This window comes from Wyeomyia smithii, chromosome 2 (genome assembly GCF_029784165.1).
Source record: "Wyeomyia smithii strain HCP4-BCI-WySm-NY-G18 chromosome 2, ASM2978416v1, whole genome shotgun sequence".
NCBI lineage: Eukaryota > Metazoa > Arthropoda > Insecta > Diptera > Culicidae > Wyeomyia > Wyeomyia smithii.
Window position 1 is genome coordinate 206,075,281 of NC_073695.1, and position 26,096 is coordinate 206,101,376.

Sequence of the window (26,096 nt, forward strand, 5' to 3'; positions counted from 1 at the left end):
GTCGTGAGTTAGGGTCCTGGGTGTGGAGTCGCCTCCCTGGGCTCGGTGATTGGCCACAACAGTGGCGGAACTAGACCGACGGAAAATAAGCGAGAATAAAAAAAAAGTATTGAAAATTAAAAATTTAAAAAGGTTAAAACATGTAAAAGTTAGTCCTGAACATTTGAAAAAAACCGCAATGCTTAAAAATCAAAAATATGCAAAAAGAAAATTTCGAAAGATATAAAAAATGTCGACTTTGTGCCAATTCATCGTCAAATGCGGGTCAATTTATTCGAAAAAAATGGCGGCTGAAGAGCATCGAGAGTTACAAATAAGTTATGCAAATGCTGCTTTGAATGAAACAACGTAGCGTTTTTCCCATAAAAGAAGGCCAATAATCTTCGATGCCACAGAAATAGAGGAACCGCTCGATGAGGCCCGACACAGGAACAGCTTGCGATTGCATGCTCTGGGAATAATTCAAAAACAAGAAACTTGGGTTTCTTATGTTTTAAAGCCAAGGAACGTTGAGCTTCTTTTTCTTGCCCATGAATAACTGTCCCAGTGGAAAAGAGAGGTTGCTGTGAAAGTTATGCTATGTATTTGGTGGAACCAGGTCAGTGTTATGTATTACGAACTATTGAAACTGAAAGAAACTATCACTGGGAAATAGTTGATGCGTTCAAGCTTAGCACTGTGTACAAAACGGTCACAATACGAGCAGAGATCCGATTAAGTGATTCTACTGCATGACAACGCTCAGCCTCATACTGCAGTAGTCGTTGCAACTTACATAGAAACGCTCAAATGAAAAGTCCTAGGATGAAGATTAAAACCTTCATTCATTGGAGCAGTTTATTATAAAACATCTTGAATGGTGAGGAAAAATAATAAATGAATATGAATGAATGTATCTACATCAATGTAATTTTATATTGATTCAGATAGATTTGAAAGCAATGTTTGTAATAAAACATAGAAAGTCTTTCGCTAGAAGTATTTTCCAATCGAAACTAATCTTGGGATTAAGGAGCAATAAAAATTGTATATTTATATTAAACCAAATTTTACTTATATTTCATTCCGATTTAAATGAATTTAATCCCGCACAGTCTCAGAAGGAATTCAAGTAAAATATAATCTATACTTATTTAGTTTGATACCAACTCGTACAAGTATAACATTAGATACCTGACAAATGTTTCATTACATTGTTATGAGCAGAGTGCCTGTTCAAACTGCGCTTCAAAAATCTTAGCACTTCGAATTATTCAAAAGATTCCGAAACAACCGCAACAAAAATTCGGTCATGCTGGAGTAGTTTCATATCACCAGATGCTTCCCCATTGTTGGATCGACTAACGAATTTATTCTGCTATTGTTTCATAACTTGTATCACCCACCAGCCAGTGCAGGCTCGGCTAAGCTCAACAGGTTTGCCGGTTGACGCTAATTGGAAACATTCTGTTCCGGTGACCTTTATAGCATTCCGAGGCGCCGTAGCCTGAAGGAAACGCTGAGTCTAGCTCTTATATTTTTTCACATTCCACAAGAGCTTGACATTCCATAGGATTGCGAGGACTACCGCGTTCGTTATTGCAGTTGAATAGCACATTCTGCGCACAAAAACAAAAAATCGCAGGAAACGCAACAATAAACACCTCATTAACCCGTTTCATTTAACAGGATCGCTGCGAAATGTGGGATTGAGCTGGTCAAATTATGTTTTCCAAAACGATTCGTTAATTTTCAATAATGAAAGGATTGAATAATGATTTTATTCAGAAACTCTGAAAATAATATTTAAACTTGTTCTATAGACAACGTTGACCATTGTGCAAGCATCGTTCGCACACAGTCAGTAAACCAGAGCACAGTGGAAAACCATGGTGAAACTTCTGTAGAAGGAAATAAAAAAAAACACATAATTAAACAAGCCAACAGATTCGCGTGAAAGGACACTGAAGAGTCGGTATCCTTGGTTGCGATCTCAAATAAATAGGATCCTTCTGTGGTGCCCTTCTGGTGGAGTTCCGCTACTGGTTCTATTGAAAAGAGAGAGCTCAAAACAAACAACGAACTGTTCATCCCCATGGAATGAAGAAGTTTCGCCCCGAAGCTTTGGCAGCCCTTGACTTGGTTTTTTCCTCGGTTCTCTTTGACACGGAAACCACTCCCAGTGCACCTGGTTTTGTGGCCCCATTGGTAGAACAGATGAAATAGAGACAATTTTACTGTCACTCGAACGCTACAAGCAAGTTTTTCACGTTCATCCTAACTATGAACAGGTTGGTATATGAAAACAGATTTTTTGACGAAGGGCTTTTCTCACAACAATGTAATAATATTGCAAGCCATTATATCTTTACGGTTGATTAATTTTTCAATAATTTTTGAGAAATACAAATAAGTTGAAGAATAGAAATAATAATAAAGCCTAGATGAGGCGTTCCTTCATCGAGGTAGAAGGAGGTATTTTTGACAATTGAAACTCCTTTGAAAGAAATTTGCATTCTCATACACTTCCATCGGTAACCACTGGTAGTCATTTCCACTCTCGGTTTAGCAACTCGCCAAGGACTGAACCGCCAAGAGCTGTGGCTCCTGCACTCAACAGGAACTGTGTTATTCAGGGCTTTCATTCACGCGGGAACCGAACTAGAAACGGGCGAGTACCGAGCGGCATGATGCAGGTTTTCCTTTCATCGCCTTTCTTGGTTTTCCTGATGGATCCCAACCTCGATACGCGAGGGTGTAGAAAACGAAAGGATTTGAAGTGGTTCGTTGTTGAAAAACGCGATTCTCGCGAGCTTTTTTTTTCTTGCCACACAAAGGCAAGCCGAGGGTGACGCAGTAGATTCAGCGTTTTCTTTTATTCTCCTTTTCCTTTCAGCAGAACGAAGGTAATCTCAGATGGAGGGCGGATTTTTGCCGACGCAGCTTCGATAGAACCGCGACGGATTTTCATCAGGTTCATCTCTGAAAATCGCCGCATCGCGCTTTGACGACTATCCTTGGTAGCGAAATGTTTGTTAGAAGAAAAATCACCGAAAGCTGCACTGTTCGAGAAATTGTTCCACGAAATGCTTGCATCGTCAGATTTTGTTTGCTTGAATGAGGAGAATCTGTTTGAGTACTCTAAGCTTGACTGATTTTTCCTTGTTTTACAGAATTTGCATAGCGATTTGCATAGAAAAAACGAACATTTCATCACGCGGTTGATTTTGTTAAGCGATTATACATAATTTTACCGAAATAGTATGATAATTATTAACATAAAAAAAACAGAACTCAACTCAAAATTTTAATTATTCAATATATGGTATTTAGGAAGACTCAACCACCCGTGGACCGTCGACATTCAAAACTTTTCACCCAATCCAGTAGCTCTAAAGCCGATAGCTCGTGTCAATTAGGCTAGAGAAAAGCATTCATCATCTGATCCTGGGCTCAGGCACTTGCAGCAAACTTGGCTCACACTTTCGCCGAAGCCCAACTCCCGAGAGTGTCAAATCGGTATCCAAATCTGTCTGTCTCTTCGGTCTCCCTAATGATCTTACCACTTGAGGAATAACAATTTGTCACAAAAGCCCACTTTTACGGTGAGCGAGCCGCCTACTCGAGCAATACACGAGAGGGCATAAAGCTTAGTTGCGAGCATCATCCTCATCATCATCATCAACAACATTGTCTCCGTCCTACCGGTTTTAATGAGCAACGATTCATCTGGCTTCTGCAGTAATACTACTAGCTTTTCCTCCGCCCAGTGCACTTACCCGCTAAAGCCCGAACACACGATTGTTCGCAGGAACTGAAGATAAGGAAGTTTACCTGTAGCTTTCCAACAGACGAATGGTAGGTTCGTTTGTCGTTGAGTTCTTTAGCAGCCGCTGCTACAAAGTGCTTGATTATGCCTTTAACATCCCCCCGGAATGGCGAACTGAAAAGATGTTCCTTCCTATCTTCAAGTAGTAAACTGACGTTGATTAGTGAAATGAATACCGGCAACTGCAATCAAGATTTTACCCTGCTAGCGGGGGTGGAGGAGTGAAAAAGCAGAGCTTTGCCCATGGGTAAACCCAGGGACTCCATGCACTGCGTAGTATCATTTAGAGTTTGATTTTACGAGTGAAAAGTGTTCACGGATTAATTTCTCAACTTCTGACGCGCTAAACGGGCATACTATTATGAAGTAGTCAGTTTAGCTGGAAATGGTGGTAACTAGACGCTAACGGGGATGGGCTCAGAAATCTTTTGAATGACTCGAATGACACAACAACAAATTGGGAACACACATATATTTCGATGGCTAAAAATTCTGTTCAAATATTCATACAATCCCTCAGTTTCGGAACATATGCCCAGAAAACCGGATTTTTTAGTTTATTACATAATCTGCCGCTCATAGCAAGTCCGTCCCATTTGCGGTTTGGTGCTGACGAGAAAACAGCAATTGAAAATCGTAACGCTTTGGGTGAAATTTGGCACTCAAATGCTTTTTCAATCAAGACCATCAACAGAATTTAGTACTGCAATGACAATCTAACACTTTTACATCATAAAACTTGTATAAACACCGAAATTTGACCAAAATTTGTTGAAAATCATAAGCTGGGACTCACATGCGATTACTTTTACGGTACGTAGCCAGAATGTTAGCAAGTCAGTCCCATAGCCGGCTACGACCGGTGATGAAAAACAAACTACTGCAAACCAATGGCGGTGCTATAGCTTGCGTTTGGAATGAATCCACCGCTGGTCAATTCATAAATGACCTTCTCTCGTTTTTTGTGAGAAGCATAACATAATGTACCAACTGCGCCGCTCAGAATAAAATTAGATTTGTTTTTACATTTGATACTACTGATAAATTCGAAATCAGTGTAGGTAACTTATTCTAAATTTTCCTGAGAGCGGTCACACGTTCGTGACGGCGGACAGCTTCGACGTAACAGTGGAAGCAAATATGAAAAAACAAATATAGCTTAGGAAAATGTTTGCTCCGTTAAAAAACAGTTAAGTAGCGTACCGAAGTATTTGATATAACTAACAAATTCTTCAAAACAAAATTCATGACAATAATGTTACAATTCTGGCCCACGTCTTTACATAAAATACGGATAAAATACGAAAAGTAGTATTTACTCAAGAATGCTTTAACTAACAATACAGTGACACACCTGAAGCGTTCATTGTCAACAACCAACAGCTGAAAGAAGCTACTGGTGGAAACTTTGTCTTGAAGAAAACATTGTACTATCAGCTAGAGCCACACGATGTAGAACGTGTAAAATTCAATCAAACCTCCTATCGAATATCACTTGGTACATCCAATTCTAAACCTGAAGACCATAAGTTGTGGTAAATATCACATTTTTTATAATCATTATTGGCTGTGGGGTTAAATTGCGAAGATTTTTGCAATGGGACCGACTTGCGATCACTTTAGCTATGGGACAAACCGACTTGCTATTTTTTTCATAGTTCCTCAGAACGAAGTATTCAAAAATATTTGTTCTATCGAAAGTAGACATAAAAAGGAATTGATTCCATAAATAAACTCAAAATTGACAAAAATACAATTGGGATGGACTTGCCATGAGCGGCAGTAATGATATAACAATTTTGAACTTACCCTACTGAGCTTGAAGTTCTTTTAAAGGGATTGCTCTAGCTTAAGACTAAGTTTTATTTGAATTACTGTTTTAATTGGATAGTTTCGTGATTATATCAGAGACCGTTAATGAAACATGAAATTTCTAACATTGCCCTTGATGAGAGTTTTTAATTGTCGCTTGAAAACAGAATCGAGGAAGCTCCTTTAATGATATCTGGCAATCCATTGTAGACTAAAGGTCCTACGTTCGAAAATCTTCGTTTACCTATTACTGTTCTAAATCCTATTCTTTGTATATGATGAGCATGTCTTGTTCTATGGTGATGAAGGGCGCTTAAAAACGTCCGATTATGATGCAGGTCCACTTCATGGGTTATTTTGTACATCAGAACACTTACTTGGAATTTGTGTAACCCTTTTATAGGCAGAACATTATGATCACGCAAATTGTAGAGATCCTCTGTAGGAAAAAGAAACGGCAATCTAAATATTGCCTTAAGACATCGGTTTTGTTGGACTTGCATTGGCTTTAGGTGTTCGTTTCTGCTAGTTCCCCAAGCAGCAATTCCATACTGATACCGGTATTTAAAACAAGCCACTTCTTCTATCACCTCACCATTAACTACTAGCTGTTGATGCGTTGATCTTTCATGCTTGAGTGTACTGAAGATCATCATTTTGGTTTTACTTAAATTGAGAGCCAGCAGGTTGTTCTCCAAGTAAGCAACCACTCGTTGTAGATCTTGTGTTATATCGGATATCACATGTCCTGCAGTTGATCCAGCATACGAAATTGCTGTGTCGTCAGCAAACAAGCGAGAGGTTCCGTTCAACTTGAGTTCTGCAATATCGTTCACATAGACGAGTAAGAACAGAGGTCCAATGTTGCTACCTTGAGGGACACCACAGCTGACATCACGGAAGTCGCTTTTACCGCCAGGGATTACTACTTGTTGTTGACGGTTCGACAAGTAGCTACGGATAAAGTCATTCGGAAGACCTCGTACACCGTACGCTTCCAGCTTCTTCAATAGCATATCATGATTGATAGTGTCAAAAGCTTTAGACAAATCTAGGAAAACTACGCCACTACATTTTTTCCGATCAACGACTCCTGAGCTGTCATCCATCAATTCCAGTATCGCAACTTCTGTTGATGCTCCATGTCTAAAACCAAACTGGTGTTGGTATAGGTTTCCAGTACTTTTGAGGAAGTTGATCAGTCGCGTGTGAAGAAGTTATTCGAATACTTTGTTTATTGCCGGTAGAACTGAGATGGGTCTGTAGTTTGTTGGATCCTTGACGTTGCCTCCTTTGAACACAGGAAGCACTAACGATCGTTTCAAGCATGCAGGGTATACACCGGTACAGACACTGTCGTTAAAGCAATTTGATAACAATTCAGATAACATTACTGAATGCTTTTTCAACGCGAAAACTGGGAATCCGTCGACGCCTGTTGCTTTAGTCCCATCCAGGTTCCGAATTATTGAAAGAATTTCGAGTTGGTTAGTTGGTTGCAGGAATAATGAGACATTTGCAGACTTCATCGTACCGAACTTATTGAAGTTTCCATCCGATCTCAAGTTATTAGCTACACTATCTCCGACTGATGTGAGAAAGACGTTGAAAGCATCGGCCACACTTTTTGGTTCGTTTACCTCTATTCTATTGACTAACAGTGATGATTACTTACAGCTATAAGAATTACTACCCAAAATTTCATTGATGCGTTTCCACAAAACTTTAGCGTTGACAGAGGACGTCATTCTTCGATAGTATAGAAGTTTGGCTCTCCGCTTACTCTTCGCAAGTCTTCTGTTCGAGTGGTCAAGAAGGGATTTAAGATTTTGATCCCCTCGATTCTTCTTCCACCTTTGAAACAATTTGTTGGATATTCGGCTCAACTTCCAGATATCTAGGTTGTACCAGGCACACAGGTTGTTTTTTACTGGGACGTTAATGGATACAGTTTTGGAGTACATGCGACGAAGATGTGCGTATTGATTGGTTATAGTTAGTAGGCGATCATTAGGAGAAAACTGCCCAAAGTTGTGCGAACGAAGAAAGTATTGAAACTGTTCGTCCAGCAGTCGGAAGTTGGTAATCGTTTTCGTTACCGTTCGCTTAGGCTTACTCATTGCAGTTTGTAAAAGTGTTAAAACAAAACGATGGTCGCTAAAGTTGCAATCCACAGTATAGTTCGTAATTATTTTTGCATGCTCCACATCAGTGCACTATGGTCGGAATCGTGAAATTTCACGACAAAAATCTGTAATTCGGAAACCATCGATGCTAGTAATTTCTTGTCTTCTAAAACGTTTCTCTACTAAGAGAAATCTATCTTTTGGTATGGATGGTTACTAGGGTGGTCCTATTGTACTCAAAATAAAAATTGTAACTTTTTTATCTTACGACATAGAGCAATATTGTCTTCCACAAAATTATAGATAGTTTAATTTTATGAAACTTTGTTAAAAAAACTATTTCTCTATCTTGTTTTTTCACTGTTCTATGGCAATTTTCTAAATTCATTTGAGGTGGTTCGAAAAAAAGCACTATTATTGCTCTAGTTTTTTCACATTTATTCGGATTTCAAAGTAGTGTTCGAGTGACTTTAAGGGCGTAAAAAACTGCTATGTAGGGCAACCCCGGGTTACCCTACCAGGAATTGTGATATTTTGTGCGAAGAAATCTACACCGAACCACGAATTCCTGTACGCACGGTCACACGACCGTGCGGAATCTCTTATACTTAACGATTGAAAAATGTCTTGCATGAGAACTTACAGCTACCCCTAGAGTGTATTTCGCGAGAGACAATTTTCCCTCGCGAAATCACCACCTAACCTCATTACCTTAATGGCCTTTTCTCGGCCTGTCTCTATTTTGGATCACTTAATTTCAATTCTACTGAGAGTGGGGCGCCGTGCGCTCGTCACTCTACCTTGTTTACAAACATTTTCGGTAACTCACTTCTCGCGCGTCGATGAGTTACCGATCCATCAAGTAACCAACCTCGTACTTTAATATAATTTGCTTACGGGTGTCGGTTTAATATAATTTGCTTACGGGTGTCGGTTTTCGTCACCCAAGTCAAGCGGAAGACTTGGCTACAACAGTAAGCAAGCTCTGACCTACTTTCGCGCACAGCTAAAGGCTGTGCCAACGTTGAAAAGAATGCGGTAGGAAACCGGCCTCTTTTCGGGGTTCTAAGTATGTCGACTATGTGACGGAACCCTGTAGGCATCTACGGGACGCGTGGGGGCCGTTACATCTGCCCCGCCTCCGATGATAGAGCTCCCGTGAAGCGTCGATGTCCGGCGGTGGAGGTATTCGTCGCCTGGTGATATCGTCATCTGTGTAGTCGGTTGAATACCCGGAGCGCCGTGCGCGCCGTCATAGTGGAGGCTCGCCCGGTCCGCCGCGTTCGAGTTTGTGTGAATTCCTTCTTTGGCAGGGGTTCCGCCCTGCATTTGCCGCTTTCGCTTTCCTACTTGCGTACTCTCCATACTGCGCATGCAGTTGGGTGCCTGGTTGATGCTATTTTACGTTGGATTGCCCCTGCTATATTATTACGGGGTTCAATAACTTTAGGTAATTCTTACTTGGCGTAAATTCAAAACTTGGCCGGTCAACTCTTTGGAGCAGTAGGGTGTCAGCTGATTTCGTTGATTTGACCTACTTTTGTCTCGGGGTGCTGTACCTTGCATTGTTTTGCTTGCAATGTTTCCTCTTGTTTTGTCCGTTTGTTTGATGTGTAATGCAAGCATGAATTTTGCATTTCAAATGGGGTCGGCCAGGATATTGTCCCCTTGATTTCCGTTGATGATTTTACTTCGATTGATAGAGTTTTCTTAGGAAGTTTTCTAATGCGTAACTGATGCTGTCTCGATTAGTCTGAGCTGAACCAGATCGATAACTCATGTCTGGTTAGCTCTCGCCCATTTTTCTTTTTGTTGTCTGGGATCTGTGTTGAAATGGCGGCTTCGCCGCGTTCGCGGTTCCTCCCTTTGTCTAGAAATTGGAGGCTGGTGGTTGTTCTCTCCTCGATACTGCGCGAAATACCTCACTCGCCATCGACTCCCACCACCCGATCTCCTCTTAGCGCCAACTGCCGTCTTCTGGCGACTCGGTGGCATCCTCGTGGTCTGTAAAGTCCGCAATCGTTAATCCGCTCATCTCGTCGTTTGGCTGCTTGGTGTCTTTTTTTTTATCTTACGTGCTAACCCTGCTAAGCAAGTGTTGCATTTAATTTATTTTTGTTAATAATTCATCAATTCTTTTTTGGTTTGTTACTTCCTTTCCACTTGCTGTCTAAAATTACTTTTCACTCGCGTACGGGCATTTACATTTTATTTTCTGTTCTATCTTCTACTTACAATCTATGCCCGTAATTTTCTCGATTTTTGACAATAAGGTTACCGTCTTCCCCTACTGAATGTGTACAATATTTTTTTTGATGTGTATATACTGTTCATCTGATTTTACAAGATGATATTCGAAGGTGCATTCGTTGTTACATTGTCTTGACATCGTTTATGTAAATATTATTATTTTTTTTTGTCTTTTTTACATTGGATGCTCCATTACAATAGTGCTCTTTGTTTTTTTTTTTCTTTTGAAATCGCAAATTCTTCCATTATTTGCACCTTCATGTTACAATCTCGTTTAACTTTTTTTTTTTTTTTTTTTGTTTCAGGTGAAGGGGAAATTTGCATCCAAACCCCTGAGGTGACCAACCTCAGGGAGTGTGGGGTTGGTTTGAATCAGTGACCGGACCCACTAAAACCCCTTCAGTCTCCAGCCCATAATACTCCCCGGGACCACCGCTAGGTATTGCTTCGGGGAGCGGCTTTTGTGCTCTGTGCACCCTTCTGGTTCTTTAAAAAAAAAAAAAAAATATATATATATATATATATATATATATATATATATATATATATATATATATATATATATATATATATATATATATATATATATATATATATATATATATATATATATATATATATATATATATATATATATATATATATATATATATATATATTTTATTTTTTTTTTATTTTTTTTTTCTCATAACTCTTTCCAGTATATAACATGAATAACCTTTTTCTTTTTTTTTAGTAATATAAGCCTTTTTGCACATAACCAATTATTCTTTCGTCCTGCTATTCTTGTTTCATCATCTTTTCATTAAATGAACCGCATCGGTTAAATATTCATCATTTTTCTTTTTTATATCGACTTTCTTCGTTTTCATGAAAACTTTTTAAACTGACACCAATAGATAATTGCTAACTATTCAGGAAAAAAAGTTACACGTGTTATTTCGTTCTATAATGACACTTTTTGGAGGCACCCTACTCCTTTGTTTGCACATATATGCAACAACAACACGTTTAGAATGAAAGTACATAGTTTCATCTTAAAAATCCATGTTGTAGAATTTGTCAACTTTTGTGCGCTCTAGGCTTAAAACGCATTTAAAAACTTGAAGTTTTTACACGAAAATTTGCTAATCCATCATTCAAAACCATCTAGTCATTCCAACTTAATTTTTTTCGGAAAATTCGTTCGAGTGACTTTTGGGGCATGAAAAAGCGCTTATTTTGATTTCAATAAATAGTTTCCAGTGCTTGTTGAAATAAATTATCGTTGTTTTAAAATTAAAAAATGACATTTTAATAGGGTTCTCTATATATTCGAATGTTTACAAACTTAAATTGTTTTTTATTATTTCAAAAACTCTTCCACTCAATCGTAGACCTTTGAATAACTGTTCTTTTTTTGGCAGATCTAGCTGCAAGAATTATATCTGACGAATCCATTGCACGATAAAAAAACATCCGTAATATTAGCAGCTCTAGAAATTTTTCGGACGTGAAATTGGCGATCGTTCCGATACTACTTGTTTCTAGCTTCAGAGCCTTGTTCGCCCATAAATCCCGTTGAGAGGGGTAGACTTGCCATGATCCTTGTAGAATGAACAAAAATTTTGTGAAGTGTCGCAGGCATGGGATACCACCCGTATTGGTTCACGTACATATTGAATGTCACGTCACAAAGTTTATCGAAGCCGCTATGTCTATCTGTGTAATTCATAATAGTTAAGTCACCAAGTACCGATTATACTGTTAGGTTATTATGGTAACCACAATGCTGTTATGTATTACCGTTATGTATCACATATATGTAGAACATACTTCCCGCGAGTGTGCTTACAGTGATCCTTTGTTATTTGAGTACCACACACTAATGGCAACGATTTCCTCCAACGTGTATGTGAATAAGTAGTAAAAACACTGCTGGAGGTTGCTATGCAATGACACCAACATAAAAAAAACATGAACTTTACACGCTGTTACCAAATAATGCAATATTAGAGTATATTTTATGCATTTATTTGGCTGTTACAACAATATGACACCAACAACATTTCAAAACAACGATAATTTCTTTCCAACAAGCACTGGAATCTATTTGTTGAAATCTAAATAAGCGCTTTTTCATGCCGCAAAAGTCATTCGAACGAATTTCCCGAATAAAAATTAAGTTGGAATGACTAGATGGTTTTGAATGGTGGAATAGCAAATTTTTGTGTAAAAACTTCAAGTTTTTAAATGCGTTTTAAGCCTAGAGGGCACAAAAGTTGACAAATCCTACAACATGGATTTTGAAGTTGAAACTATGTACTTTCATCCTAAACGTGTTGTTGTTGCATATATGTGCAAACAAAGGAGTAGGGTGCCTCCAAAAAGTGTCATTATAGAACGAAAAAACACGTGTAACTATTTTTTCAGAATAGCTAGCAATGATCTATTGGTGTCAAAATATGCAGTTTTTACGGCCTAAAAGTCACTCGAACACTTCTTTGAAATCCGAATAAAACTGAAAAAACTAGAGCAATAATAGTGCTTTTTTTCGAACCACCCCAAATGAATTTAGAAAAATTGCCATAGGACAGTGAAAAAACAAGATAGAGAAATAGTTTTTTTTTTAACAAAATTTCATAAAATTAAATTATCCATAATTTTGTGGAAGACAATATTGCTCTATGTCGTGATATAAAAAGGTAAAATTTTTATTTTGGTTACAATAGGACCACCCTAGTAACCATCCATACCAAAAGATAGATTTCTCTCAGTAGAGAAACTTTCTAGATGACAAGAAATTACTAGCATCGATGGTTTCCGAATTACAGATTTTTGTCGTAAAATTTCACGATTCCGACCATAGTGCAGTGATTGCGTGGTCCAGAATGTTATTACTGCTTGGCCGCGTCACAATTGTATTGGTTACTATCATGTTATATGCGGAGAGAAGCTGGATATACGATTGGATTCCACGAGAAGCGCAATTATTTATAGGGATATTCATATCACCCAGCAGAAAGTGGGGCTCTGCAGGATCTGTTGATGCCAAGATGGTTTCCACATTAGAAATAAATCGGCTGAACTTATAGTCTGGTGGACGATATATTCCGTTAATAACAATGGATGTCTTAGTTGTTTTTAATTTGACGCCGATATGATGATATCCGCTATCCGTAGAATGAGACAAAACTTCATAGTCCAGACCATCTCTGGCAAAAACAGCAAGTCCACCCGCTGAAGTTTTACGACAAGAGAATATGCTTTTGTAGCCTCGAGTTGTATAGAACTCGGATCTCCCTTCTTTTACCCATGTTTCTCCAATAAGCAGTACGTCGATAATCGTTCCTAAATTTTGCATAAATTCACAAAGTGAGTCAAATTTTTCAAAGCAGTTCAAGCCACGTGCATTTATTTGCAGCATTTTTAATCCATTAAAATCGATAGGTATGTTAAGATTAACCGCAGATTCCAAACAGAAATTTTTTGGTTTATTGTTTAGCATTGTGAAATGGTAAATTCCAAATATATATATATAAGCTGAATAAGAATTATTGAAGCTTCGCATCCTTCAAGAGACTCAGCAGATCCGAACGTGATCGGATTGAAGTGGGTTTAGAATCTTGATTGAATTTTATTAGGATAGAACCATCTCGACCAGGCCATACATATCGTGCTTTCAAGGCTGTTTGATGCTTTTTCAAATCTTGCAAAATTTCCATCGATAGTTAGGATAATTCGTCTCTGATTAGTACTGTTTTAGACCAGTCACCCGGCCAGCGCACGCCTTGAACTATCCCAAAGATAGGAGGCCAAACTTTTTTTTCGCGATTTTCAAGTTTTCCTTACACTGCGTATTCCGGAGAGTAATTCTGATGGTGTTGTTTACGTGTTTGCTTGAAGAAACTCTGGAACACGAAACGATCGAGCTTTTGTCCAACTTGAAATTCAATGTTGCACAGGTTTTCATCACGAGATCCGTAGTGTCTTCATTAGGAACCCGTGGTAAACCCAACACCATGATATTAGAGGCAATTTCCGTTCTCCGACGATTGTCAATCACAACTTCCTGACGGTGTACAGCAGTTATATTTTTCGTTCAGAAGACTCTTCGATCGTTTCAGATATTTATTCTCAGCTCTTAAAGTATTCACTTCCAACTTTAGTTCACAAATCTCGCTCGAGATATCGTCAAATTTGCCTGAGAGAAATTGTTGACTCAAGACAATTTTATCGATAAGTTTATTCGACTGCTCCTTGAGCATGTTATCAAGCAGCTTTGGCAGCTCTGCCATGCTAACGAGTGAATTCGAATTCATTTTTGGGCTCACTAATGTTCACTAGTGTGTAAACGATCTGACGTTTCGTGCTCGTAGAAAAATAACAACACAGCGTACTTACACACACTACTCGTTCCGAGGTTGTAGATGGTGTAATAATCCGATATGCATATGTAGATATGTGTAGGACGATCTTCTGGAATCCAATAAAATAATGCAATGACAAATAGCGGTAACATGACGGTGAAGGAGGGTGGAGTGGAGACCAGCAGCGGTAAATGAGAACACCAGCAGGAATCTTGAGTATATCTCGGAAACAAAACCTGAAGTGCAGTTATTGGGCCTTAGTTTTAACAATCAGGAGCAAATCTATGCAGAGATCAGTGCAACTACAGCGGCACAGGCGGCTTATTTTGTGCTATTGGTTCATACATCGAAATAGCAGCATCACAACTACAGTGTTTATCATTATCGTTGGATGTTGAGGTTACACAGGTTATGTTTTTACTAGGTCTTTAAGTGAGGATTTATGGGTAATCTACTCACAGAACGAAATTATTCCTTTGGTGGCAGATGCAGAAGGTTTAGTAGAACACATCAAAGCGGGTCATTAAACTGTCCTCTGATAATTTCGCGATCAATGTTGTAGAAATTGCAGGAGTTCGCAGGAACGGTGTTTCTCTTCAACACAGACTCACACACACACCCAAGATTTCCAGGAATGAAAAAAATATTTCGGGGCACCGCTCTGACCCAGTAAAAGGAATAGATGTAAAATTAGCAAAAAAATGATTAACTTTATTAAGGATAGTAATAAATACACTATTCATACAGTACGAACTTTTGCCCCGTAAACTGCGTACTTTTACCACCGCTTGGAAACAAAATATAACTTTATGATAGTTTATTGAAATAGTTTTGTTGCAAAAACAATTAAGTGCGTTCTTTTGCTTCTTCTACTCTATATTCCGGTTTCAATAGGGTTGTCGGTATTACCGACTTTTCAAAAAACCGGTATTTCGGTATTCATAAAAAAAAACCCAAATTATTCCACCTAGTGGTGAGACCCAGGCTTTCTCATTCGGACTTAATATTTGTTCAAACAGAATTACACAACACTCCCATTTTAAAAAAAATATACTTTAAGACTAATTCAGTGAAAATCGGTCCAACCTTTCTGAAAAAATTGAGTGAGCTTAAGCAGTCTTTGGAATAGGTTTTTTTTTTCAAAACGTGATTTCCTTCTTTTATACATATCTTTCATGTATAATTTTGAACCACATGTTTAATCATTAGTTAAGAATTTTCAACACAGGCCGTTCATTTGGCACCAGTTTTGTTTAAATTGGTTATTTAGTTTCTGAGATAATGAAGTTCCATGATTTTCTCATGAGGCCCTAGACCTTTCATTTTCAACTAATTTCGTGAAAACCGGTCTAGCCATTTCTAAGAAAAGTAAGTGAGTTTAAGCAGACTTTGGTATATGCTTTGCTTTTATAACGTAATTCAACCTTTTCACAAATAACGGACAAAGTTACTAACCGTTTACAATGAAATTCTATAGCAACTTATGGGACAACTAGGCCTTTCATTCGAGACAAATTTTGTTAAAATCGGTCCAGCCATCTCTGAGAAAAGTGAGTGAGTTGAAACAGCCTCTGGAAAACATTTCTTTACTTAACTTTTGAACCATATAGCTAATCTTTATGAAATTTATAAGTTAAGGGTTCTGAAGATAGCTCTTTCGTTTGACATCAGTTTTGGTAAAATCTAATGTGTAGTTTCTGAGATATTGATGTTTCGTGATTTCTACATTTTGATACATAACATCTAAACCAAAAATCCGATTATAATGAAATTCAATAGCAACCTATGGGGTAACTACACCTTTCATTTGCAATTAATTTCACGGAAATCGGTTCAGCCATCTCTGAGATAAGTGAGTGAGAAAAAAAATTGCACATACATACACACAGACACGCACACACACATACACACATACATACATACATACAGAAAATGCTCAGTTCGTCGAACTAATTCGAGTCGTATACGATATTCGGCCCTCTGGAGCACTTTAATACCTTTAGTTTTTAGTTTGATTGCTATACCTTTCTAGGAGAAAGGCAAAAACCGGTAAGACCGGTAAAAACCCGGTATTTTTTTCGGATTAATACAAACCCCTGAGCTCGTGGTCTTTAAACTTATTTTTCAACAACAAAATTTTTAAAATCATAGTTTGGGAAAGTAATGATGATTGTCCGCGAAAAAAAACGCAAGTCATTCTCTCTGTACTATTTAAAAATAAAACTGAAAAACAAATAAAAGATATTGGGTGTCGAACGTCATCGGTGGTAGTTTTCTTCGGCCGGTTTTCTGTCGCAGTCTTATGCAAAAACCTGCCGAAGTAAGCCACTGAATTTTGATTTGAAATTTATTTGTGCTTAGCGTCTCAGGTTACATCTATGTATGGACGTGTCGCTGCATGATTATGTTCTTGCATCTATAAGTACCTATGCTTCATTACGATCCAGATTTTTTTGAAGGATTAGGACCTCTGCGACCATTGTTTTGATCTCTTGTGGTATACGATCCAGATACAACACTGGATAACAGTGTTTGAAAAACTCCAATGGATGAATCTAGTGATATGATTACGAAGAACATAATTTCGAAACTATTTGGAATACCTGGCGCCTTTCCACAGTATTCTAACCTTCTGCGTTATGCTTACTTGACACGCAAAGGACAAAGGTGGTTATAACGTGGGATCAAAACTGGATTCTGAAAATAACAAACAATAACGGCAACCTTGCTCTGCCGAAACAAATGGAGCTAACACATTTCATGGCGTGTAGCCTCACAAGGCCGCAATCAACTGAGGACCGAAGAGAAGAAACTGAAGGAGGATTTCTACCTCGAAAATGACCTGCAAGGCTCCGGTTTCATCACTAATCCTTGGTTCGCCCAGTGGGAAAGAGGCGAGCCCAAAAGATAGTCTTACTGATCCGAAGACACAGCCGAATGACAAGGGGGAGTTCTCGCAATTGCAACGGCGGGGACTGCTAAACCTGTGCCGTCAACCAGTCGACCAGGCTGATCGCTCAGGTCAGGTTGCAAACAAGCGACAAGGGTCACCAAACACAAGCACAAAGAGTCGGATCAGCAAAAAGTCTCGGAACCTGGCATGCGTGGGGCCGAACTTTTCAAAGTCGGGAGCAAGCAGCTATTACGCGCGATCGAAAGTCCAGGCCGAAGAAAAACTACCAGCGGGCTGGTTGGACGGACTCAGTTGCCTAGTCTATTAGAAGAGCCATCAACTCGATTGCCGCCACTATCGAGACAAAACACTCCTCAATTCTGTCAAGTTTCTTCCTGCAATATAGACTAGGGCAGTTGCAGGAAGCCTTTGTTGAAGAGTACCAGTGCGGTTTACGGAAATAGCGATCTACAACAGACCAAATGTTCACAATGTTCACCGTTAAATTCTAGACAAGTTCAGAGAAGTAACCTTGCAAACTTATCTGTTTATAGGCTTCATGACGGTATACGAATCAGTTAAGCGCAACGAGTTATGGCAGATTATGCTTGAACATAGTTCTCCAGCAAAACTAATTAAGCTGATTCTTGCCATCCTTGACAGTTTTTCATCAAGCGTCAGGCCTCCGGACCCGTTCATGACGTTGGACGATCTGAAGCACGGGAACTGGCTCAGAACTTGTTGTTAAACTTTTTAAGTTAGAAAGTAGGCAATGTATGTGATTTTTGTGAAGATGCGAAATAAACACGGGCTAAGGATGTGATTTAGACTTAGAGAAAAATAGTCCAAAAATAACTTTCATAAGGCAGTGTGTGTGGTTGATCGGGACGTGTGTGTAGTATAGCGCAATAGTGAAGGGTAATCGATATTCGTTTTAAGGAAAACTACCTCTCCCAGTAGTTTAATTGGCCAAAACACCATGCCGGAGACATCGGAGATTGCGGGTTCGAGTCCCGTCTGGACGAGGAAATTTCTTTCTAAGTCTAAATCATATCCTCAGCCCGTGTTCATTTCTAGCATCCTCGAAAAAATCACATACCATTATCTCGAAGTCGAAGTTCGATATCGTCAGTATTAACTGTAGAGCAGTGGACGTATTTCAAGAGGAAAGCAGCAAAGATTAAACTTATCATCAGCTTTGCAAAGCAAAGTTCATGGTGGTTAGCAACGAGCGTGGAAGTTCAGAGTCTTTTCACTAATATAGCAGTAGATACCTTACCTTACCAATCAGGCCTGTGTTACTATTCTGTATTTTAGAGCCGACGCATTGTACTCGATCAATGGCTGTTCGTCGATACTCTCGCGCACACGGTAGATCGTACGCAGCACCTTCCTTTCGAAAACCCCAAGGGCGCGCCGGTCCTCCATGAGCAATGTCCAAATTTCTTAGCCGTAGAGGATTACCGTTCTAATAAGTGTTTTGTAGATAGTCAACTTTGTGGAGCGGTGAATATTGTTGGATTCGGCAATAATGCGTCTTTCTGTTAGTATCGTTGTCGGCGGTCACCTAAATACACAAACTCATCTATCATCTTGATTTCGTCTTCGTCTTGTCGTCTTCGTGGTGAGAGACTAGCAGAGTTTCTTCCCTCGAGTCTCTACTTCACATGTATTTTGCCTTAGACGTGTTTATGACTAGCCCGACCCGGTTGGCCTCTGCCTTAAGTCTGCTGTTTTTCCGTTAACGTTTCAAAGTTTCGTACCATAATGTGAATGGCATCGGTGAAGGTCCTACCACTCGTGTCTATTCCCGCTCTGGAACCAACCTCTTCGAGATTCGAAAGGGCTCGAGAACTTCCCTGAAACACGCAGTTTGCACATCACTCTGTCCATCGTCACTCTGATCAATCACGTAAGTTGTCCGGGAAACGGTGATCATGTATTATTCGCCAAAGCTGAACGATATTGTCATACGCTGCTTTGAAGTCGATGAATAGCTGGTGCGTGGTTTCTTTGTGCTGGAAAACTTACCGCAGGGAAAACTTCTGGTCTGTGGTAGTGTGGGCCCCCATGAATCCCCCCTGGTATTCCCCATGAATCCCTTTCCAATATGTGATAGGAGGCGACATTGAAGTTTGGAGAGCCCAACAATCCAGCTCAACGCCTTTTTCGTAGATAGGTCACACGGTTCTTCCCATTCATTCTTTCGGTAACATCTCATCCTCCTAGATTCTAAGAAACACCAAGTGCAGCGCTCTAGCCAGTGCTTCACCACCTGAAATACGCTCGCTTGGGAATTGGTTATTGGCCGCGGCTTTACTGCATTTCAATCTGCGGATTTCTTCCTCAGTTTCCTGGACGCTTGGGGCCGGGAACCTGTCGTCATCTTCACGTACTTCTAGGCTGATTACGATACCACCAGATTGTGATAGATGGGGTGCCTATTAGAGATGGTCAGGTTTGGCTCTTTTTAAACCCGTACCCGACGCGTACCCGATTTTTTTTTTTCGTTGAAACCCGAACCCGAAATTTGTTTTTTTTTTTTCGATCAACCCCGAACCCGACCCAAACCCGAAATTTTTATTTTTTTGAACCCGAACCCGACCCGAACCCGAAACTGTAAAACCCGAGCCTGACCCGAACCCGAGATTTTTTTTTGGAGGTCGATTTTTAAACCAGCTTGAGGCTGCCCTGAAGCTTTGAGCTTTTCATGGTATTAAAATATTAGTAATTTTCACAGCTTCATGAAATTGGACATCTTTGTCTCATTAATAAGCTTATTTAATATAGTCAGATTTCGGGTTTTGAAACCCAAACCCAACACCCGACCCGTACCCGACACTTTCAAAAATGTTCAAACCCGAACCCGACGCCTTCAATTTTTTTCAATGCCGACCCCGACCCGAACCCGACTATCTCTAGAGTCTATGAAGTTGTCGATGAACTTGTGTACCTTGGTACTCTCGTAATGTGTGACAACGATGTCGGCTAGCTGCCGCTAACAGGACCTTTTATGACTTGCGCAATCAGCTGAGATCCCGAAACTTGCTCCCAAAAGGACGCTGATTCTCCCGGTGGTAGTCTACGTCCATGCGTGGTGGTCGAAAAAGAAGGCTGACCGGCGAACACTCAGAGTCTTCGAGCGTAGGATCCTACAATCGATACTTAGCGGGAAATTGGAGGATGGAGAGCGACGCAGGCGTATGAAACACGGCGTGTTTCAAGCATGCCAACATGCGGATATCATCAAATTAATAAAACACGCAGGCTGCAGTTGGCTACCCGATCAGGAGAGCATAACTAAAAAATTACAAAATTTCATCAACGCGAGATACAAATAACATATTTTGTTACAATTTTGTATTTTACCATATAATTTTGATAACAAAATTGAATCTGAATGTGTTACAATAACAAAACCTGAAATGAAGTAGTTCTGAAACAAGTCTAACTAATTTTTCGTTTCTATCAAAAACTGTTGTTTCAAACAATGCTTGTTATTATATTGTACTATATACTATCTTATTTTGTAAGAAAGCTGATATATTAGTAACAAATTTTGATATGTGTTTGATACTAGTAGAATCATTTCTGTTATAATTTCTGTTATTTTAACGCCCAACGGGATTGAATTGAAAACACAGCCTGTAAGGTTTTCCCCGTAACAAATTAACAGCTTCTGTTAAGTTGATGAATATTTTTCAATACACATCTCTTCATACACTTCATAAACAACACATATGGCTAGTTTGGACTCATTACTGGTAAAAAATTAGAGTGGCATCATCTCTTAGAGAACCCTGAGATTTTGAAACCAAACGTTTTGCCTTTCTCCTAAAAAGGTATAGCAATCACTTGCAAAACCGAAAGTATAAAAGTGCTCCAAAGGGCCGAATGGCATATATCACTCGACTCAGCTCGACGAGCTGAGCATTTTTTGTATGTGTGTGTGTGTGTGTGTGTGTGTGTGTATGTGTGTGTGTATGTGTGTGTGTATGTGTGTGTGTATGTGTGTGTATATGTGTGTGTGTATGTGCAGAATTTTATTCTCACTCACTTTTCTCAGAGAAGGCTGGACCGACTTTCATGAAATTAATTGCAAATGAAAGGTCTTGTTGCCCTATAAGACCCTATTGAATTTTATTGTTATCGGATTTTTAGTTTAGAGGTTATGTATCAAAATGTAAAAATCATGAAACATCACTTTCTCGAAAACTACCCAACCGATTTGAACAAAATTGATTTCAAATGAACGGGCTACCTTAAAAACCCTTAATTTTCAAATTTTACGAAGATTGAACATGTGGTTCAAAAGTTATTCAAAGAAACGTGTTGTGAAGACTGTTTAATCTCACTCATGTTTCTCAGAGATGGCTAACCCGATTTACACACAATTAGTGGCAAATGGAAGGTCTTGTTGCCCCATAAGACCCTATTGATTTGTTTTGCAATCGGACAATTACTTTGCCTGTTATGTTTAAAAATGTGAAATCCATCTATGAAAAGAAACATATTCCGAAGACTACTTGGACTCACTCACTTTTCTCAGAGATGGCTGATCCGATTTCCACAAAACCAGTGTCAAATAATAAGTCTAGGTGCCTCATAACACCCTATTGAATTTTACTGTAATCGAACTGTAACTTCGTCTGTAATGTACCGAAATGTGAAAATCACGAAACTTCATAAACTCAGAAACTACAGAATCGATTTGAACAATATTATTATCGGATGAGCGGGCTAGTTAAGGGTTAACTGATGAATTATGATTGAACACGTGGTTTCAAAGTTTAGCTGCCCTATACGTTCCCATTTCATTTGATTATAATCGAACTTGAGCAACCGTTATGTATTAAATTATTAATAAAATAACGAAAGTCTATTATCTCAAAGATTACATGACTTATTTGAACATTTCCAGTGTCATACGAACGAGTCATCTATCAAACTTACAAATAACAAACTGGAAAGAAAAGAAATTCAAAGACTGTTTAAAACTATACCTACTTTGATCGATATATGTGGCCTCAACATAATTTAAATGTGGTATCGTACTATTTGAACGTTCCAAATTCATTGATTTCTTGCGATGTGTTTAAAGTCTGCAAATGTACGACAAATCGGCCATAGGATATGATGACAACATCCAACATTCTGTACATCGCCTTATTTCTGAATATATTCATATTGGGTGGCACCGTGCTGGATCCAAACCCGTACACCTTGATGTTTTCCTTCAGTTTTAAGCATTATAAAAATAAAAATTCACATGACAATTACCTGTACATGTCCGTTGAACTGTTGGCTTTCTGTCAAATGAAACTATGCGCCAGTAGGTCATGAAATAAAAATATTAAAAATGAAAAATCAATCGTGTATCGGTTTCAGTTGTCATTTCGTCGCATTGTTAGAGAATTCACTAAGGAAACTTTCTTCAGATAAAAACGTTTTTCAGGTGGGATATAAGTGTTTTACTCTGTGAATTTTTGAAATCGATCGAAGAGAAGATTGTCTGGTAAATAGTGCAAATTGTATTTATTCATCAAAAACTGTACCGTACGGATTTTGATCCTTGTTAATCGATTGAATCGAAATCCGTACAGCGTGTGTATCATGCATATAGTACGGACTTTGATCCAGTCTATATTGCGTGCGTGCGTATTTCGATTCAAAAGTGTACGGATTTCAATTCAGACGAAAAACTGCGTATGGATTTCGATTCAAAACATGTTCAATTCAAATATGATTATTTTGAGTTTCAGAGTAATTAATATCATTTTGCTCGAAAATAGTGATAAATTATAAGTAGACCTGTAAGTAAACATGTCAGTTTTAAGCAATATGTAAATTCTTGATTTTATATAGACCGTCGAAGATTATCATGTGCTTAGGTGTACGGATTTCGATCCAGCTTTTCTGGCATCAATCTGACACCGGAAATACCCATATTGGGAGGTATTTAGTTATTTAGTTGTTTTCCAGAAACTAAAAGTGGGCGTCTTTGAATTCTAAATGGTGTCCAGGGTCAATGTTTGGTTTCTTTGCATTATCTCGATTAAGGAAATATCCATATTGAGTATTATTCGGTCATTTTCGACAGTTTCCTAGAAGTTGCCATTTAGCAATTCAAAATGGTGCCTGAGGTCAATATTGAGTGTTATTCGATCATTTTTAGCTGTTTCCCAGGAACCGGAAGTCGCCAACCTAGAGTCCAAAATGGGGTCTGTGGTCGATTTTAGCTGCTGTGTATCATTCTAGATCCGGAGATACTCATGTTAGACGGAAATCTGCCATTTTTGGCTGTTTTCCAGAAACCAGAAGTTGCCATCCTACAATTCATAATGGTGTCTGAGGTCAATTTTTAGCCTCTTGTAAAATTCTGGCTCCGGAGATACTCATATTGGGTGGTATTTGGTCACTTTGGGCTGTTTTTCAAAAACCGAAAGTTGTCATTTTGGACTTTTAAATTGCCTGTGAAATCAATTTCTGTCATCTGGGCGTAATTCTAGTTCCGAAAACATTCATATTGAATGGTATTTGGTCATTTCAAGATTGTGTCTGTGATCAATTTTTAGCTTCTGTGCATCTTTCTGATTCCGGAGATACTCATATTTAATCGTTCGAGTCGTTCATTTCAGGCTGTTTTCCAGACACCGGAAGTTGCCGATTTGTGGCTCCTGTGCATCATTACGATTCCGGAAATACCCATATTGGGTGGTATATGGTCATTTTCAGCTGTCAGTCTGTCAGAAACCAAAAGTCGTCATCTTAGAATTAAAAATGCTATCTTTGGTCGATAGTAGCTCTTGTGAATCATCCGGATATTGTTATATTGGGTGGAAATCGACCATTTTTGTCTGTTTTCCAGAAACCGGAAGTTACCATCTTGCAATCCAAAATGTTGCCTGAGGTCGATTATGGAACATATTTTTTACCACTAGAAACATTCACCTGCAAAATATGGTTCCGTTTAGTTGATTAGTTCGCGACATGTGCAGAAACATGTGCTTCCAGAAGAGGGAGGGGCGTCGAACCATTATGGACATATTTGTTATCTCTAAAAACATTCACATACTAAATTCGGTTGTATTTTCTTGATTGGTTCTTGAGCTGTGCGAAATTTGTGTTCCATTTGTATGGGACCCCTCCCTTATAGAAGAGGGAGGGGTGTCAAACCATTATGCACATATTTGTTACCTCTAAAAACATTCACCAGCCAAATTTGGTTCCATTTAGTTGGTTAACTCTCAAGATGTGCAGAAATTTATGTTTCATTTGTATGGGACCCCTCCCTTCCAGAAGAGGAAGGGGTCTCAATCTATCATAGGAACCTTTATCGGCACCAAAAACCCCTACAAACAAAATTTCACGTCGATTGGTTTTGTAGTTTTCGAGCCTATATGGATCAGACAGACAGACAGACCGGCTTACATTTTTATTATTTATATGTATAGATTACAACATCAATATTTTAGAACCTAAAGAGTGAATATAAGTTTATTGGATTGAAGCGTTCATGTAAATCTATTTTTACAAATAATAGTTTGAATGAGAAAGGCTGGGTCTGACCGCTAGGTGGATTAATTTAGGTTTTTTTATTCATTTCCGTAGCTTAATTTTAATATGTGAATATATGGAAGTTCAAAAAACCTGTTAATATTAAAAACCTCCACCACTCCATAGTACACATCAACTTGCATAATAAATGAACTAGAACGATTATGGCAAAAATTTACACTGTCTACTTGTATTCTACTTAACCAGCCTAATAAGCATACGTTCCTTATCAGCATCGATACTGGAGTAATAATTTAATGTTTAGGAAAATTACATTATCGGTCAATTCATTTGTCACAGTGTCACAGTAACATAGATTTTCTCGATAACAAGGTGCGATAAACTTTCGATGCTGCCTCGATTGCCAAGGCCTTTACCACTAAGCGCGTGCAAGACGCGCTTGATGATACGTGTCCAATTTAATTAACGACTCTAGGAGCTCGTGCTTCCTCTCTAGGTTAGCGCAATAATTAACCTGCAATCTTGGTGTCTAAGTTGTTAAATCAGTACCAAGGAGCAATTTATGCTATCTCGATTCAGTCTGTTAGTGTGTGTTGATGTATATAACTCCACTTCACACGATTTGTTTCTAGAATTTTACACTCTACGTCATTAGAGAAATGTCCTAATTTGGGATATATATGTTTAAATGTCCGATCGGAACGAAATCATAGAAGTTAACGGTCTTGGGTAAACTTTTTATTTCTTTCATGTTCATCATAGGTTTTTATAGAGTTTTATGCACAAATCGAATTTAATTGCGAATCTAAAAAGGAGTAATACTAGTTGCACTACTATTTTTAATGTACCTACGTATAAGTAAAACTTCAAATGGTTTCATAATCATAATATTTTAATTTTGGTTTCAAAATTTATGACGAATGGAATGTTCAAACAAACCGAGAAAAGCAGTTTAAGTTTTCGGGGAAATTGGTATTTTTTCAGTTTAATTTTAAATGAAACCTTCTCATGAAGAAAACATTTATGGTAAACTCAGATTCAACGCCAAATCTGTATCGGAGATTTTCGCCCGGAGCTTGGAATGTCACTATTCTAGACCTATAACGTTCAAAATTAACTTCATTCAACCAACTCCTCATACAAAAAGGAATTGATTTCAGATGCAGCCGTTATCTGATTAATAGCAATGAATTATACTCCATTATCAAAGCTATTAGGTCGCCCCCTTTTCTTGATGTGACAGCGCAAACGAACGAACAGACGAACGGTTCTGGTTCCACATCCCGCCGGCAGTAACAACTAATTTATCTGCATTTGTTCTAATTCAGTTGTTTTCCGCA

The 26,096-nt window shown here is 38.6% G+C and overlaps 1 protein-coding gene across 1 annotated transcript in view; it reads right to left on the reverse strand.

The window, feature by feature from the left end:
* Positions 1–6,729, reverse strand: part of LOC129720363 (uncharacterized) — an 80,423-nt gene extending 73,694 nt beyond the window's left edge. The window contains exons 1-2 of the mRNA XM_055671826.1: positions 6,216–6,729; positions 3,759–3,944 (exon numbers count right to left, since the gene is read on the reverse strand). Of these exons, the coding sequence (XP_055527801.1) occupies positions 3,759–3,944; positions 6,216–6,729 (700 nt within the window). The remainder of the gene's footprint in view (positions 1–3,758; positions 3,945–6,215) is intronic.
* Between the last annotated feature and the right edge of the window lie 19,367 nt (positions 6,730–26,096).